The sequence below is a fragment of the Drosophila bipectinata genome, chromosome 3R (genome assembly GCF_030179905.1).
Source record: "Drosophila bipectinata strain 14024-0381.07 chromosome 3R, DbipHiC1v2, whole genome shotgun sequence".
In the NCBI taxonomy this organism is placed as follows: domain Eukaryota; kingdom Metazoa; phylum Arthropoda; class Insecta; order Diptera; family Drosophilidae; genus Drosophila; species Drosophila bipectinata.
Window position 1 is genome coordinate 11,203,491 of NC_091739.1, and position 14,257 is coordinate 11,217,747.

General features: G+C 43.2%; 4 protein-coding genes across 4 annotated transcripts; 2 read left to right on the top strand and 2 right to left on the bottom strand.

Moving 5' to 3' along the window:
* Nucleotides 1–140: 140 nt before the first annotated feature.
* On the bottom strand, nt 141–1,372 carry LOC108129750 (mitochondrial pyruvate carrier 2). The gene is made up of 3 exons (XM_070281531.1): nt 1,144–1,372; nt 1,049–1,089; nt 141–697 (listed from the first exon to the last, which is right to left on the bottom strand). Exons 1-3 carry the CDS (start codon nt 1,313–1,315, stop codon nt 440–442), a joined length of 471 nt encoding a protein of 156 aa, XP_070137632.1. The 5' UTR covers nt 1,316–1,372; the 3' UTR covers nt 141–439.
* A 1,729-nt stretch (nt 1,373–3,101) lies between these two features.
* Nucleotides 3,102–5,968, bottom strand: Kap-alpha3 (karyopherin alpha3). The gene is made up of 6 exons (XM_017248230.3): nt 5,813–5,968; nt 5,353–5,453; nt 4,914–5,294; nt 4,018–4,848; nt 3,778–3,954; nt 3,102–3,723 (listed from the first exon to the last, which is right to left on the bottom strand). The coding sequence occupies exons 2-6, from the start codon at nt 5,410–5,412 to the stop codon at nt 3,628–3,630; spliced, it is 1,545 nt and encodes a 514-aa protein (XP_017103719.1). The 5' UTR covers nt 5,413–5,453; nt 5,813–5,968; the 3' UTR covers nt 3,102–3,627.
* A 203-nt stretch (nt 5,969–6,171) lies between these two features.
* Son (Son RNA binding protein) lies at nt 6,172–9,173 on the top strand. The gene is made up of 2 exons (XM_017248302.3): nt 6,172–8,257; nt 8,317–9,173. Exons 1-2 carry the CDS (start codon nt 6,320–6,322, stop codon nt 9,037–9,039), a joined length of 2,661 nt encoding a protein of 886 aa, XP_017103791.2. The 5' UTR covers nt 6,172–6,319; the 3' UTR covers nt 9,040–9,173.
* A 321-nt stretch (nt 9,174–9,494) lies between these two features.
* LOC108129305 (zinc finger protein 883) lies at nt 9,495–13,825 on the top strand. Its single transcript, XM_017247268.3, has 6 exons — nt 9,495–10,174; nt 10,722–11,538; nt 11,629–11,715; nt 12,377–12,847; nt 12,940–13,089; nt 13,148–13,825. The coding sequence occupies exons 1-6, from the start codon at nt 10,028–10,030 to the stop codon at nt 13,225–13,227; spliced, it is 1,752 nt and encodes a 583-aa protein (XP_017102757.2). The 5' UTR covers nt 9,495–10,027; the 3' UTR covers nt 13,228–13,825.
* Nucleotides 13,826–14,257: the final 432 nt, after the last annotated feature.

Sequence of the window (14,257 nt, forward strand, 5' to 3'; positions counted from 1 at the left end):
GTAGCCTTTGCCAATACCTTACACTCATTGACTTTCGAGCTCTAACTATAAAACCAGTTTTAAATATAAACTTGCTAAAAAGTTTATAAAAAGAATCAGATTAATTCATACTAATATACAATAATTAAAAACAAATCATATTCGATATTATTTACAGTCTTAACATGTACTTGTTTATTTGTTGACAATCACAAAATGTCCAATAATGCTCGTATTAATATAAACTATTCGTGAAGCCTCCACAGTTCCAACTTAAGTAATACGAATCACGTCGATAAGGCGATAAACCATTAGTAAAAACGGCTAGCAGATTTTAAAACACAGATCACAGATCTGCAAACACAGTTTCCTTTAAACCTACTACTCGATTACATTGTGCCATTGTGGGAAATTATTTTCTATGGGTCGGGATAGCACCGGTATTGGATTCGATATGGATCTACTGGGTCAGTGCCGGCTTCGGGTCCTCCTTCTGCAGCTTATCCTGCTCCATCTTGTAGTTGTAGGCTCGTGCCAGCTGCACCACCTGGGTGCAGCCCACGAAGAGATTCACGGCAAAAAGGCTGTAGTTTTTGGGTATGATCACCAGGGAATAACGGGACCAGATAATGCCCGTGGCAGCCAAGGCGGCGCATCCGGACACGGAGATTGAGTCAGCTGGACGGGCCAAGTCACTTAATCCTGCGATTACCAGACCCTGCAAAAGGTAGATATTTAAGATTTTGCTTTGTTTGTTGTTGGAGTGTTTGGAGGCATTCAAAACTGGTTTTCTGCGAGACATATTTCCGACGTAGCTTGTTTAAAATTCGATAAACAAAGTCACAGTAGTGCTCGGAACTTGTACGCTCACATGGACACGGCAGTTATCAAGCGCAGGTTGCTCAAAATAATCAAATAATTTCGTTTAATGGCACCTGCGCACAGATTTGTATACTGCTGCTTGGATTGATGGTGCGCGCGAGTATGTGTGCGATAATGAAAATCAGCGAAGGTCGCGCGATGTCCCAGTTATGTAATCCCTTCCTGTCCCGTCTGTCTGGTCACTTACCCATTTGAAGAAGGGTGCCCAGAAGAAGATAGTCTTGGGTCCTACGGAAGCAACAGGTTAATAGAGGAATATAAATATTAAATAACAACACTAACCAGCTGGATGCATCCAGAGTGGGCGCATCTTGGCGGGCACAAATTTGTCGGCTGCTCCAATTATTCCATTGTATATCTTGGAATGAATTCCTTTTCCTGCGGAAGCTGCTGCCGAGGCTGGTGGTGGTGGGGGTGGCACGGGTGGCGGGGGCTGAACGGCGGCGGACGACATTGTGTTATTTGTGCGAAAAATTCCACGAGCAGCGTTGATAATCCGTCGACCAGACACCTACGGAAGCAAAAACATACAGAAACCAGCGCTGAAACACCTCGACGTTTGCTACGTGTGCGCACAAATAGAGAGAGCCACTCTCAGTAAACCAAACAGCTGATGGCATGGGCGTAGGTGGCATAGAATTCACAGATATCATTGAATAATATAGACTTTTTTAGATATGTTCTCTTATTCTATATTTAGAATCTAAATGAAAACGGGTGTTAACCAATTTTTATTACCCCCACTCTTTTAAATTACCTACGCCTTTGACCAATTACATCCTAACGTGTTAGCTCTTTCTCTTTTCTCACGTTATATAGTTACATACATTCCTACGTACTCTCTTGACTTTCGAAAGATCTGACAATATTTATTTATTTTCCTCTAATTATATTTAAATTTACGCGGGTAATCAGGTTTTTAATAAAGTTAAAAAATCCCTCGTTGCACCAGCCTTGACCTTGACCATAGCCTTGGAGCCTGAGTGTGCCAATTTCCGGCGAAATGTTTACGGAAGCTGGCAGAAAATGCAATGTATCTAAAAATAACCCACATACGCATGATCTTTATTTGGGAGTCACGCGAGCACAAGGCTTTATTTTTTTGTATTATTATTTCTTTAACTTGGCGGTAAAATATATGTATGCTCAACCATAAAATATATAAAAATAATAGTTTGTGTTTAAAAAACCACAAATTTGTTTAATTGTTATATTGAAAACTATTCAAATGATTGCAACCCTGAAATACACCTAGCGGAACGGACTAGAACTACGTTTTTTACATTACGTAGCGCTGCCACCCTAGTAATTGTCGTATCACGTTACGTGATGCTTATTACGCATCGCGTATGAAATATCAATAAATTTGTTACAAAAAATATAAAACTTTAAAACTTGTAAAATGTATAGTTTTCTAAATAAAAACCTTTGGAAACATTTATTCATTAAAGTTATAATTAATTTGCAAGCCAGTTTAATAGAAAAATGCCAATGATCTATAATTTGTATGTTTACGTTTATTTCTTTTTAATTTTTTAAATGATACATTATTATACCCAGAAAATATTCAAGTTTCAAAATGTAAAATAAAAACAGAAACAAAATTAATTTAATTAGTTGCTTAAAGCTTATGTAAAAAATTTTGAAACACATATTTGTCACATGAAATTATTTTTTTAGCCAAAAGATTTTTTCAAATTAGGGATTACCCACGTAATGACTCATTACTAATGAGCCTCACCCACAGTTAAAAAATTTCCAAACCCTTAAAAATCATACTAGTGCCCTTAGTTCATTACAAAATGTTAATTGTTCAAATGTTGGCCATGCCGAAAATAAACTTATTTCGTTTGTTTAAATAATTTTGATGGTAGATGTATTTTTGTTTCATCCTCCAAGGCTACACCACACTCCCTCATTTGTAATTTTTTGATCTTGTGTGGGGTGTGAGAACTGTTTACATATATATTGGACCTGCTGCCAAGTGTGAATATTCCGCTGGCGCACTGTGGAGCAAACGCGGTTGTCCAGTCCAGCCCAGCTGTCACGGCTATTGCGCATTAATGGAAAACGTGCTCAAGTGACGCACAAATCGAAATAAATGCTAATTAGCAGCAACTCGGGCGATGGCTCGTCTAACTAGCAGCTAGTAGCTACCTTCCACAGAAACCCAAACACTTGTGTTTATAGTTTTCTGGTTAAGTTATCTGCTGTCTGGAAACAAAACACAGTGCTAGGCATTTGGTTTTCATCGCTTTCATGTTAGAAATGTATACATATGTAATTTCAAATCAAAAGGCGTACATATTTTTAAATTAATCCATATAAATCAAATAGTTCTACATTGTTTTTGAATCTTATCGTTCCTGTGTGTGTATGTTGTAATATATTTTGGATGAATTCTTGACAGAGTCAGTCCAATAAAATTACTTCTTGCACTGCATACATCCATACACGTGCGTGTATGCGTCGTTGAAATTAATAATTTTGATAACACAGTATTGAGATAAGCTAAAACGTCTCCAGCAGTGTTGTCCCGTGGTGAATCATCCAGTTTTTATCCTTGCTCTTGAAAAAATCTTGGCTGTCTAATTGCTGCTGTTTTGGGGTGTACAAATTATAATATTATGTGAATTGAGTTCCGGCGTGTCGGGGTTCATACACAAATTGTGTGTACGGTTTAAAAGTGCCAAAATGTATATTGTTGCACGTGTTTGGTTTCCACTGTACTGTTTCTGTCGCTGCTTGGCTTTAAAGTTTGTATCGTTAAAAGTTGAATGAGTTCATTGGTAGTTTATCGGCGTTTGGATCAAAGTTGTATTGTGTTCCGTCAGAGCTGGGCGCCATGCTAGCCTGTTCGCCCTATAAGAATAGAAATTTAAATCTGTTTTTAACCAAAAATAAATTAATACTCACTTCATCTGTGAAGTATTGATCGATGATTTCATAGGCTAGTTTGTAAATTTCAACATTTTCGTGGCTTTGGAGCCTCTCGATCTTGGCCAGACCCTCGCACTCTTCGATGAAGTTGGCCACCGTCTCAACATGAGAGTCAGCCATTTTGAGCATATTGTTAAGACCATCAAGCACAACCTTTTAAAAAAATAAAGTATTGGGTATTCATTCATTAAGAGACCTAGAGACCAAATCACTTACGTTGATAACTTGCGGATCCTGGCACGAAAGGAGATCACAGAAAGGCGGAATGACGCCCTCTTTGATCAGGGTGAAGACCTGTTCGCGGTTGCCACTGATGGTAAGGTTACTAATTGCCCAAGCGGCCTCCTTCTGTGTCTGGAACTCGCCCTTGCTCAGGTTCTCGATGATCTTGGGCAGAAGACCAACGTTGATGACGGCCTGTACCTGTGACTGGTTTCCGGCGGTGATGTTAGACAGGAACCAGACCGCTTCCTTGCGGATCTTTTCCTTCGGGTGCGAGAGCAAGGCCGGGAAGTAGGAGAGCGCATCATAGTTAAGCACCACCTGCGTCTGTTCATCGGATCCGGTTACAATATTGCCAACGGCACGCAGCGCAGCAGTCTGCACTTTGACTTCGCTGTTTCCAAGTAGTGGTATCAGCTTGGGTACCACTCCGCTCTCAATAACCATTTGAATCTGCTCATTGCCGCCATCAGTTAGATAGCTGATCGCCCATACTGTGTCCACCAGGATGTTTGTGTCGGTGTGATGGATAAGCACATTGAGTGCGGGCAGGATCTCGTGAATGGTGGCGGCCGGAGGGGGAGGGTCTTTGTTGCGGCACAGATTAACAATCACCCAGGTTACGTTGCGCAAGAACGAAATGGGGATGTCCGGCTTGATGAACGACAGCAGTGGCTGAACTACGCCGTGCTTGATGACAAAATCTCGCAACAACGGACCATCGCCGATGATGTTACCTAGCGCCCATACGGCTTGTTCGCAAACATTTGGAGCGGGCGAGTTGAGAAGTTGAAGGAAGAGCGGCACGGCACCAGCAGCAACGACCTATAAGGATAATTTATATTGTCAAGAAAAGGTCCAATTAGTAAGCAATAATTTGCGTAGCGTACCTGGTTGGTCTGATCTGGAGTACCAGAAGCAATGTTGGTCAGAGCCCAGGCGGCCTCGAATTGCAGCATTGTCTGATTATGTTGTTTCAGGCATTCCACCAAAATGGGCAGAATGTCACTCTGAATCAGATCGTTGATAGGTGGATTTTTGTCGGACGAGAGCAACTTGCGTGCGGCTTGGACGGCGGCAAGCTGCTGGTCCGGCTTAGAGGAATCTGCGGCAGCCTGGGCGAGCTTCTTCAAATTAATGGAAGTGGGCAATTGCTCGTCCTCATCTGTGTTCGAATCCAAGTTGGGCACATTCCGTCGCTTGAGAATGGTCTCCTCGCGCTTGTTCTTTCGCAGCTCTACAGTAACCTCATTTCGGCGACGACGCATCTCCTAGAATACAATGGATATATATTCACCTGATTGTTACATCTAATTGGGAAAAACTTACATCTTGGTCCTTTCCTTTGTTTTTGAAGTTTTGCAAACGATTTTGCTCCAAAGACGTCATCTTGTGGCCGATTCTTCTGTTTTTTGATGTAGTTGTAATATCTATAAGAAAATTCAGTTCACTGAATAAATGTGCGTATGCTCAAAAAATATTTGAAATTTTATATTGAGATGTAGGACGTACACCTCTAGGGTGACTTGTTAAACAATTTGTTTCAATTGGGAATGAACGAAGGAAAATTAATCACACGCATACTACGACACATATCATTGTTACATAGACACGGCAAAACTGCGAAAAATAACGTAGAACCGACCAACACAGTTGCAGGCGCTGCGGAGCAACACAAAGTCAAGCAGCACGATGGCGACGAAAAAGGAAATGGCGATAAAATACACCGAAATTGACGCGCAAATGATGGAATTTTCATTAATTGGACTTTGATGGGTGAACTACTTACGTTTGCAGGTATAAAATATAGTTAGCTCGACGACACTGACACTAAAACGCCTTTTTTCTGACAATTTTTTTCTTTTTATAAAAATTGCAATTCGTGACAGCGACGTGAGTGAAGTTGGCTGCGGTTGGCGTAGAGGGCTGCCAACTGTAATTTTGTTGCTTGTCAAGACCATCGATAGAGATGAAAGAAATTTAGCTTGTTTTTATTTATGGTAATAAAGTAATACATTTTTTACTAAAGAATTAGGGTAAAGCCTTTTTAAATGAACGGAACATTCATGTCCTTTAAAGGATTCAGATTTGTTTGTTTTTGTATGTTTACTTCATCCGATATTTATATCGAATCGATATACGAGTAAATCTCATCTCTATTGTTGAGAATCTAACAAGGCGTGCGAAAAAAAACATTTACATTCGAGAAATAAGGAATTTTGTGATCTACGGAGCTTTCCATCGGTATGCATGGATACTAGGACGACCGCCCCATGCCGCGGGCTAACAAATAGCAATGACGGAAAAAACGGAGCACGCAGCTGGCGTGGAGAACCCTCGAATAGCCGAGCCAAATGTGGACCCAAAACCTCCTGAGCAGGAACCAGTTGCCTCCGAGATTGGCCCATCCGTAAAGGTGAAATGCGAGCGACCAGATGCAGAGGTGGAGGCCAAGCTTCGGGCCCTTAATGCCAAGTATAAGGCTGAAGCTTTGGCTGCATCGCAAAGCACTAGCAAAGATCGGGAAGATGAGTCGGAAGACAGCGAGGCCTCCTCTGCAGAGGATAAGAAAGACATTGTGCCCGTCAAGTCATCCAACGAGATCCTCGCCGAGCTTTTTGGCGTTTTTAACGCTGCTCCGCCTGAAGAACTGCTAGACGATAAGAATCTTCTGAAGAAGAAAAAAGTCAAGAAGGAGAAAAAGGAGAAGAAAAGTAAAAGGAAGAAGTCTCCCAAATCGGATGGCGAGTGCAGTGACGCCAATTCTTCCGAGGGCAAGCATAAGCGCAAGCGAAAGAAGCACAAGCACAAACACAAAGACAGCAAGGACAAGGATAAAGTTCGGGATCGGGAAAAGTCCAAGGAAAAAATACCGTTGGCGGGTGGGAGGACGACTTCTACTGATAAAACTACAACGACTGGGAAGGATAAAGTAAAGTCTGAAAACAGGAAGAGATCATCTAACGAGGTGGACAGTCATTCGGACTCGCATTCCCTTTTAAAGAGGGAGAGAAGCGAAAGGAATAGGGACCGGGAAAAAGAAAAGGGCCAAAATCATGAACGAGACAGGGATCATGGTCGAGAAAGGGAACGGGACCGCTCCGGCAATAGCTTCTATAATGGCCGAGATGCGGCCCAGCCGAGAGATACTGAAGCCGAGTCCAAGTCAAGACAGTCTCACGATGTCTCTGACGTCTCACTATCCGATGAGGAGTCGTTTCTCCGGGAGAAGGCTTCTAATGGTCGCCGCCGGCCGCATCACAATCCTTTTTATGATGGAAAGGAGGAGCCAAAATCAGAACCAAAAGAAGAAAAAGTGCCCAGGCCAGAGCCACCGCAGAGCAAGCGGAGAGGGCGCGATCATGATTCCCGGAGACAGCGGAGGTCAAGATCACGCTCACGATCTCGATCGCGAGATTTGGGCATTGACAAAAAGCGCCTACTGGAGATCGCCCGCAAAAACGCCATTAATATGTTCAAGCGGGGAACACTGCCCGGAGTTGCAAATATGACACCTGAGGTCAAGGATAAGGTGTTGGTCAAAATGCGTTACGGCGGGCGAACTGTTCAGGATCTGACAGATTTCTGTAAAAAAATTTCCAACGGTGACGGTCTCTCCGATCTAAGCTCGGACGAGGATTCTGACGTGGATAAAAATGGAAATGCGAAGGCCTTCCATCATCCATTTCAGCTTAAAGAACGGGAACCGATTGTGATGCACATACGTAACGCCACGCCTCTGACGCCAGCCACAGCACGGCGGGAGGATCAAACGAAGGCCATAACGATGCAGTTTCCGGTTTCATCGGGACAAACGCATCGCATGAACGAGGTGTGGGTGCCGGTGGAGCCCAAGAGTGGACTGGCGCCACTGCCTTCTCTTCCAGTCGCAAAGCAATCCACAACTATTTTCAAGGAAACGCAAAAGAACGTGTTTGCCAAGTCCATCCCCCCGCAGGATCAGCAAGAACCAGCCTTTAAATCAATGGGGGGACCCAGTGTAAGCCCTTCCGTTCCTTCTGCTCCAGAACCCGTCCCGCCGCCCGTTCCGGTTACAGTCGATGCTGCACCGCCGGCAACTGCGGCACCATTTGTTCCTGAGGTGCCCATACCATCGGCAACACCAGCACCAAAACCTGCGCCAAGTGAATCGATATTTCCGGAGGTGGCACCGCCCTCGATGGATGTGGGTAGCATCATTACTCAGCGCTTAAGTGCCATTCGACGATTACAGGTCAGCTCAAAGCTCAATACAGGTTATAGGTATCGAGATTAATCAAGATCCATTTTCAGGATAATCCAACTGATTCAGAAGCTTTAAAAATGATGTACATCGCTCAGCGCAATATGTCTTCCTGGGCCAACTCGAAGCACTTGCCTGGTCAGTTCACCGGCAGCACTGGAGCTCAGGTGATGAAGGCCCACGAACTAAACAGCGGGCCCCAGCTGTGGGTGCGCAAGGACCAATTGACATCTACCAAACCGGTGACCGGGGGCATGGGTATGGCGCTGCTGCAAAAAATGGGTTGGAAGCCTGGTGAAGGCCTGGGAAGAACCAAAACAGGATCTCTGCAGCCCCTTCTATTGGATGTTAAACTGGATAAACGAGGCCTGGTATCTCGCGATGACCTCAAGCCACCTCAGTCGCGACAGCCACCTGTCCAGCGGCGAAACAAGAACCCACCTGCTCCCATCGGAGGACCCGGCCCACCGGGAACGCGGATGGGTGGAGCAGCCATGGCAGGGCCGCCGACGGGGACATGCCCTCCACTAATCACACAGGACAAACATCCCGTGTGTGTGCTGAACGAACTGACTTCAAAGAATAAATGGACGCCACCGCAATACACGCTTCGCGAGAATACCGGTCCGCCCCACTGCCGGACGTTCCTATTCTCGGTGGAGATCAACGGGCAGACTTACACGCCGGACAGGGGCTGCAATAACAAGAAGGAAGCGAAGCTAAACGCCGCCAAACTTTGTCTCTGCGCTTTAGGCATTCTCCCGCCAAGTTAGTAGCAGGAGTCGGGAGTAGGATAATTCTTAGATAGTAAGAGGAAAACTTTAATTTTAAGATAAAACCGTGTAATCTGTACATAATGATAGCTATAAATTATAACTTAATATTTAGTTGCAGGAAAAAAACTTAATATATCGGCTTTCTGATAAAGGATATCCTGGGGGTGATAACCAAAAAAATTCAAATAAACCCAAAGAGGCAGATATTTTCAAGTTTTTTCCGTTTGAGCTTTAACTTTACAGTTGCAGTTGCAAACGCTTTCGTTGGGGAGTATGATGGGGGCATGAAGCTTTTTGTGGCAGTGGCACGTTAGTGGGGAGTTCGATAAACTGTGCCACCATTGGTGCCCCCTCGGGTTGCGTTAGCGAGCTTTGCGCAAGTACCCAAACAAAGTGGAACAGCTGATGGCTTCGGCCGAACAGCCATGTAGTAACTGCTGGGTGGTTGGGGTGTGAGGGTGGGCGAGACTCTGCATAGATAAGTGTATGCGCGTCCATTAAATCTCTCGGCGCTGCAAGCCAAAGCAGATTGGGCCGTCACGAAGGTCAGTTCACGCGGGAGTGCGCGCCAAGCAACTTCGTCGGCCGCCAAAAGAGGACCAGGATAGGCGCAGTACAGGACAGGCCAGGCATGGTGGGGAGGTTGGGCATAAGGATAGATAGGTCGTCACCCGGATACAGACACAAAACTTTTCAGAGTGCCCCAGTCCCAGCATCCATTAGGCGTGAAAAACATTTGTTTTGTAAATATTTCTCGCCACATACAGATGAGATGTGGCATTTGGATTTAGATTTGGACCTGGATTTTTCAGTGTAATAATTATAAAGTTGCATAATTCCCAACACGCATCACAATACACACACAAACGCACAGACCGACACATGAATCCATGGAAATGGGTTCCGCCGCATCGAATTTGGGCGTTGCAGTTGCATATTAATGCATTGCTGCCGTTTCGCTGGGCACTGACTTGTGGCCGCCACCATGGAAACGTGTCGCACCTGTGCGATTTCCATGTTTGTATGCGATTCCGAAAATGGCAGCAACAATTTCTTGGATCTCTACCATCCCAATTGCTGGCCCAGCGAGATGGCCCAGATACGACTGCAGTTTGTTAACTGGAATCTTGAGGTGAGTGTCTAAAAAAAGTGGAGTAACAAAAGGAGTGGGGTAACCACAAGAGTGGGCTAAAAATTGCAGGTTTTCAAAGTGAAAGTTGCAAATTATGGCAGGGTTTTGCTAAAGGAAAGAGAAATAATGATAATAATAAAAAATAATAGTAATAATAAATAAGTTTCGAAATTAGATAATCTTATTTTTGAAACAAAAGCTATTGAAAAATGTTGGTTTTTGAAAAATATTATTTTTGGAAAGTTTCAGTTAGATTCTCGTTAATTTTAATTGGAAAGATTAATAAATAATAAATAAAAATAAAAAATAATAGTAATAATAAACAAGTTTCGAAATTAGATAATCTTATTTTTTTAACAAAAGCTCTTGAAAAATGTTGGTCTTATATATTATTTTTAGAAAGTTTCAGTCAGATTAACGGTATTTTTAATTGAAAAGATTAAATCTTTCAATAAATTTTTTTAATTTTGATTTTAAATTTAAATCTTTTGTATTTTAATTTATAAACTAATATAAAAAGCCTTTTAATTTTATAAAACATTCCCAGATCTCCCCAAATGACGGCTTACCCCAAAAGATCTGCAGCGATTGTTTCGCTAAATTTTGCTCCATAAACGCCTTTCGAGGGGTCTGCCAGGAGGCGCAGCTGAAGTTGTCCAATATATACGACAAAATCGATGCCAACAGCCTGGAGGAGGATGATCAGGGAGATGCTTCCTCAGACCAAGTGCAAGATGTGGAGGGAATAGGACCAGACATAACAACAACGACGGTTTCAGCCGAAACTCCACCAAACACTGCCATTGAACCCATAGAGATTTTTGTGGACGAGGAGGAGGAGGAGCTGCAGCCAGACCTCGAGGAAGCCACTAGCCCGCAGCTGACCATTAGTTACACCTGCAAGTTTTGTCTGCGGCCGCAGGAAAGCTACCAGCTGCAGCAGTTGCTCCTGGAGCACATCAACACTAGCCACGACTCGGAGCAGCCGTACAATTGTCCAGAATGCGATGCCTGTTTCCAGGATGCGGCATCCCGTACCGTGCACCTCAAGAGCTGTCACGTGGAGAAGCAGCACACCTGTGAGGTGTGTGGCAAGAAGTACGGCGATCGGCACAACCTCCGTCACCACGTTGAAAAATATCACACGGACACGGACTTTGAATGTGGCCTCTGCGAGAAGCGCTTCTTCACCCGGAAAAGCCTCAACTACCATATGAAGTGGCACAACCCGGAACGCCAGCTCAAATGTCGTCAGAGTGGGTGCGAGAGGCTGTTCATCAATCAGCGCCATCTGAAATGCCACGAAGCCACTCACCTGGGAGCTAGCTCCCGGAAGAGTGAGCATTGCAGCTTTTGTGGAAAGAGTAAGTAGATTTTAAAACCAACTAGCCCCCAGTATAAATATACTTTTATTCCCATATGAATAATATATCCATTTATTTTTATTATCTTAGCCTTTATTCATCTGAAGACTCTTCGCTGGCACATCTACCGACAGCATGGAGGAGAGAAACCCTACAAATGTGCCAACTGCACGGAGGGTAAGTACAGATGTAGCCTCTTCTGGAGCTCTATCTGAGATTTTTCCAGCCTCCTTTAAAGGGGGGGGGCTTGAAAGATTTCAGCAATACAAACTTTTTACATTAAATATACATGAGCATTAACCATAAATATCAATCTGTCGCCATCATCGAACATTTTCACATCCAACAAGAGCTTTATGACCAAAAAATAAAGTGAGACACGCCCGTCTGATTCTGCCGCTTCTTATAGTGTGTGTTGTGTGTGTTAGTCAAGCCAAAATAACGGTAAACATAATGGCTAACCGAGCTGTTTTTTTTGCAAACCTTTTTAGCCAAATAGCATGCGAATTCCGAATAAGCAAACGTTTTGTACTTTGATTTACTTTTAGCCACTTGATTAGAGTTTTTACCCTTCAAACCTCTCAAATATTACCGAAAAGCATAACCAACTCCATCCACAGTTTGAAACCCCGGAGAGCAGCATGTCATTATATAAGAAGTCATCCTGAAATCCATCCTGAAAAAATCATTATATTATCTAAAAATCAATCATGACCTTTGGTCATGGATTCCAGGATGATGAAATATATTTCTACTTCATGACACCCTACGACTAGTCACCCTTTTGAACCACCCTGATCGCCAATTAATAAAAGATTACGCAATTCCTGTTCCTTAGTTTTTGCATCCTACGCCGAGAAACGCATCCATATGCTGGAGAAGCACAGGGAGAACCTAACCGCCATCGAGCGAAGCGAGTGCATGATGTGCCGGCAGCACTTTGCCACAGAGCAGGACCTAGCCAGCCACATGTCTGCGGAGCACCTTCATCGACCAGGGATGCCGGTGATTGCCAACAACAAGCGTGTCCTGCAGCAGAAGCGGGAACGTCAATACTCCGGACTCTTCCAGTGCGGCAGTTGCACCCAGAGGTTCAACATGAAGTCGGCGCTGGAGCGGCACTCTGCCGTGCATTCGGAGAAGGACCGCCCGCACGCCTGTCCCCAGTGCTCCAAGAGATTCAAGCGGGTCCAGGACATGAAGTGGCACATTAAGACGCACGAGAAGGAGAAGCCAAACGTGTGTGATGTATGCGGCAAATCCTTTGCCCTGAAGTACGTGCTAAACCAGCATCGACGCAGTCACGAGGGTGAGTCCTTGAATCCGCATTGAAAGGAAAGAGTTCCTAGATTATCGATTCTAAAATGATAAACTTTTATCTCCAAAAATCATCCCTTTCAGTCTTGGAAAAGAACTTCAAATGCAGCATTTGCGGAAGAGCCTATTTATTTGAAAAGTCCCTGCGACTCCACCAAAGGGTACATACCGGAAAAACCTACTACAAGTGCGATCTCTGCCAGGAACGCTTTGTCACGCACATCAAGCTTAAAAGTTTGTATTATATTTTATTGGTTTTAATAACTAATTAATTATATTTTTTTATGTACAGCTCACATGCAAAAGACACACGCCTCTCAGCCCCCCTCTGAGGACACTCTCGATGATCTGATAAACATTGTGATTTCCTAACCAAGAGGAACAGCAAAGAATACTGTTATAGCCAAGCACATACAGAAACTGTTTTGCATTCTGAGCCTAGCTCTCACTAAATACTCACTAGCAGCATAGAACTCGAGCCTAGAACTTATAGACCACACCCTCCATCCAAAGTTAGACCATTTACTAGACACACAGGGATCGCTGCGTCGTGAATGAGCCGTGAGCTTTATCTAGAATATGTCATAGGAAAATGTTATATTTTACTATATATGGCCCGTATCGCATACGTAAATACACAAAACTATATCGTCTTAAATCCTAGATCCGCATACCTTCGACCATTTCTGATTCATATTTATCTCAAGCTCCTTACATACTTAATCCCTTGATCCTTGCTGACCATTTAGCGATAAGCAATAAGCATATTATGTTATTAAAGCAATTGAAGCAACTGAAGATGCGAAATGCTCAAGGAATGCATTTATTACCAGAAGAAACCGAAAAGTATTTACATCAGCATACGAAAATTTGAAATATCAATATACTACGGATTTTTAAAAGTAGTGTTAGCCCTATTTACCAAATTCATGTTCCAATTTAACAGTAATTTGAAAAATAAAACAATTAAGATTTGTTATTTAATTAAATTTTGTGTCGCTGGGAGATTTAATCCGATTATTGAGCGAAGTACCTTAATGGGACCCATCATTTGGATCACTTCGAGGGCTGTATCTTTCCAAATATGTATCCAAATGCATCCTTTTTTTAATTCTTAAATGAATTGTGGATCGATTCTCCATCAATCTGCATCAAAATCAAGGAACAAAATATTTTTTAGAGTTTTTGTCAAATTTTCTGGGTAGACCCCTTCAAAAATGGGAAAATGCATGAGTGGTCCATATGGGCCACACCGAAAGCCATATCTTTGCCAATAGTCATCCGATTCCTGAGCGGATTATCTTAAATGAATTGTGGATCGATTCTCCATCAATCTGCATCAAAATCCAGGCACAAAATATTTTTAAAATTTTTTGGCAAAATTTCTGGGAAGACCCCTTCA

Coding starts and splice junctions, on each gene's coding strand:
- Son (XM_017248302.3), top strand. CDS start 6,320: ATGACGGAAAAAACGGAGCACGCAGCTGGCGTGGAGAACCCTCGAATA. Junction 8,258..8,316: donor GTGCCATTCGACGATTACAG/GTCAGCTCAAAG, acceptor ATCCATTTTCAG/GATAATCCAACTGATTCAGA.
- LOC108129305 (XM_017247268.3), top strand. CDS start 10,028: ATGGAAACGTGTCGCACCTGTGCGATTTCCATGTTTGTATGCGATTCC. Junction 10,175..10,721: donor TTGTTAACTGGAATCTTGAG/GTGAGTGTCTAA, acceptor AAACATTCCCAG/ATCTCCCCAAATGACGGCTT. Junction 11,539..11,628: donor TTGCAGCTTTTGTGGAAAGA/GTAAGTAGATTT, acceptor TTATTATCTTAG/CCTTTATTCATCTGAAGACT.
- Kap-alpha3 (XM_017248230.3), bottom strand. CDS start 5,412: ATGACGTCTTTGGAGCAAAATCGTTTGCAAAACTTCAAAAACAAAGGA. Junction 4,849..4,913: donor CTCCAGATCAGACCAACCAG/GTACGCTACGCA, acceptor TTATCCTTATAG/GTCGTTGCTGCTGGTGCCGT. Junction 3,955..4,017: donor AGGATCCGCAAGTTATCAAC/GTAAGTGATTTG, acceptor TTTTTTTAAAAG/GTTGTGCTTGATGGTCTTAA.
- LOC108129750 (XM_070281531.1), bottom strand. CDS start 1,315: ATGTCGTCCGCCGCCGTTCAGCCCCCGCCACCCGTGCCACCCCCACCA. Junction 1,090..1,143: donor ACTCTGGATGCATCCAGCTG/GTTAGTGTTGTT, acceptor TTGCTTCCGTAG/GACCCAAGACTATCTTCTTC. Junction 698..1,048: donor GGGCACCCTTCTTCAAATGG/GTAAGTGACCAG, acceptor TACCTTTTGCAG/GGTCTGGTAATCGCAGGATT.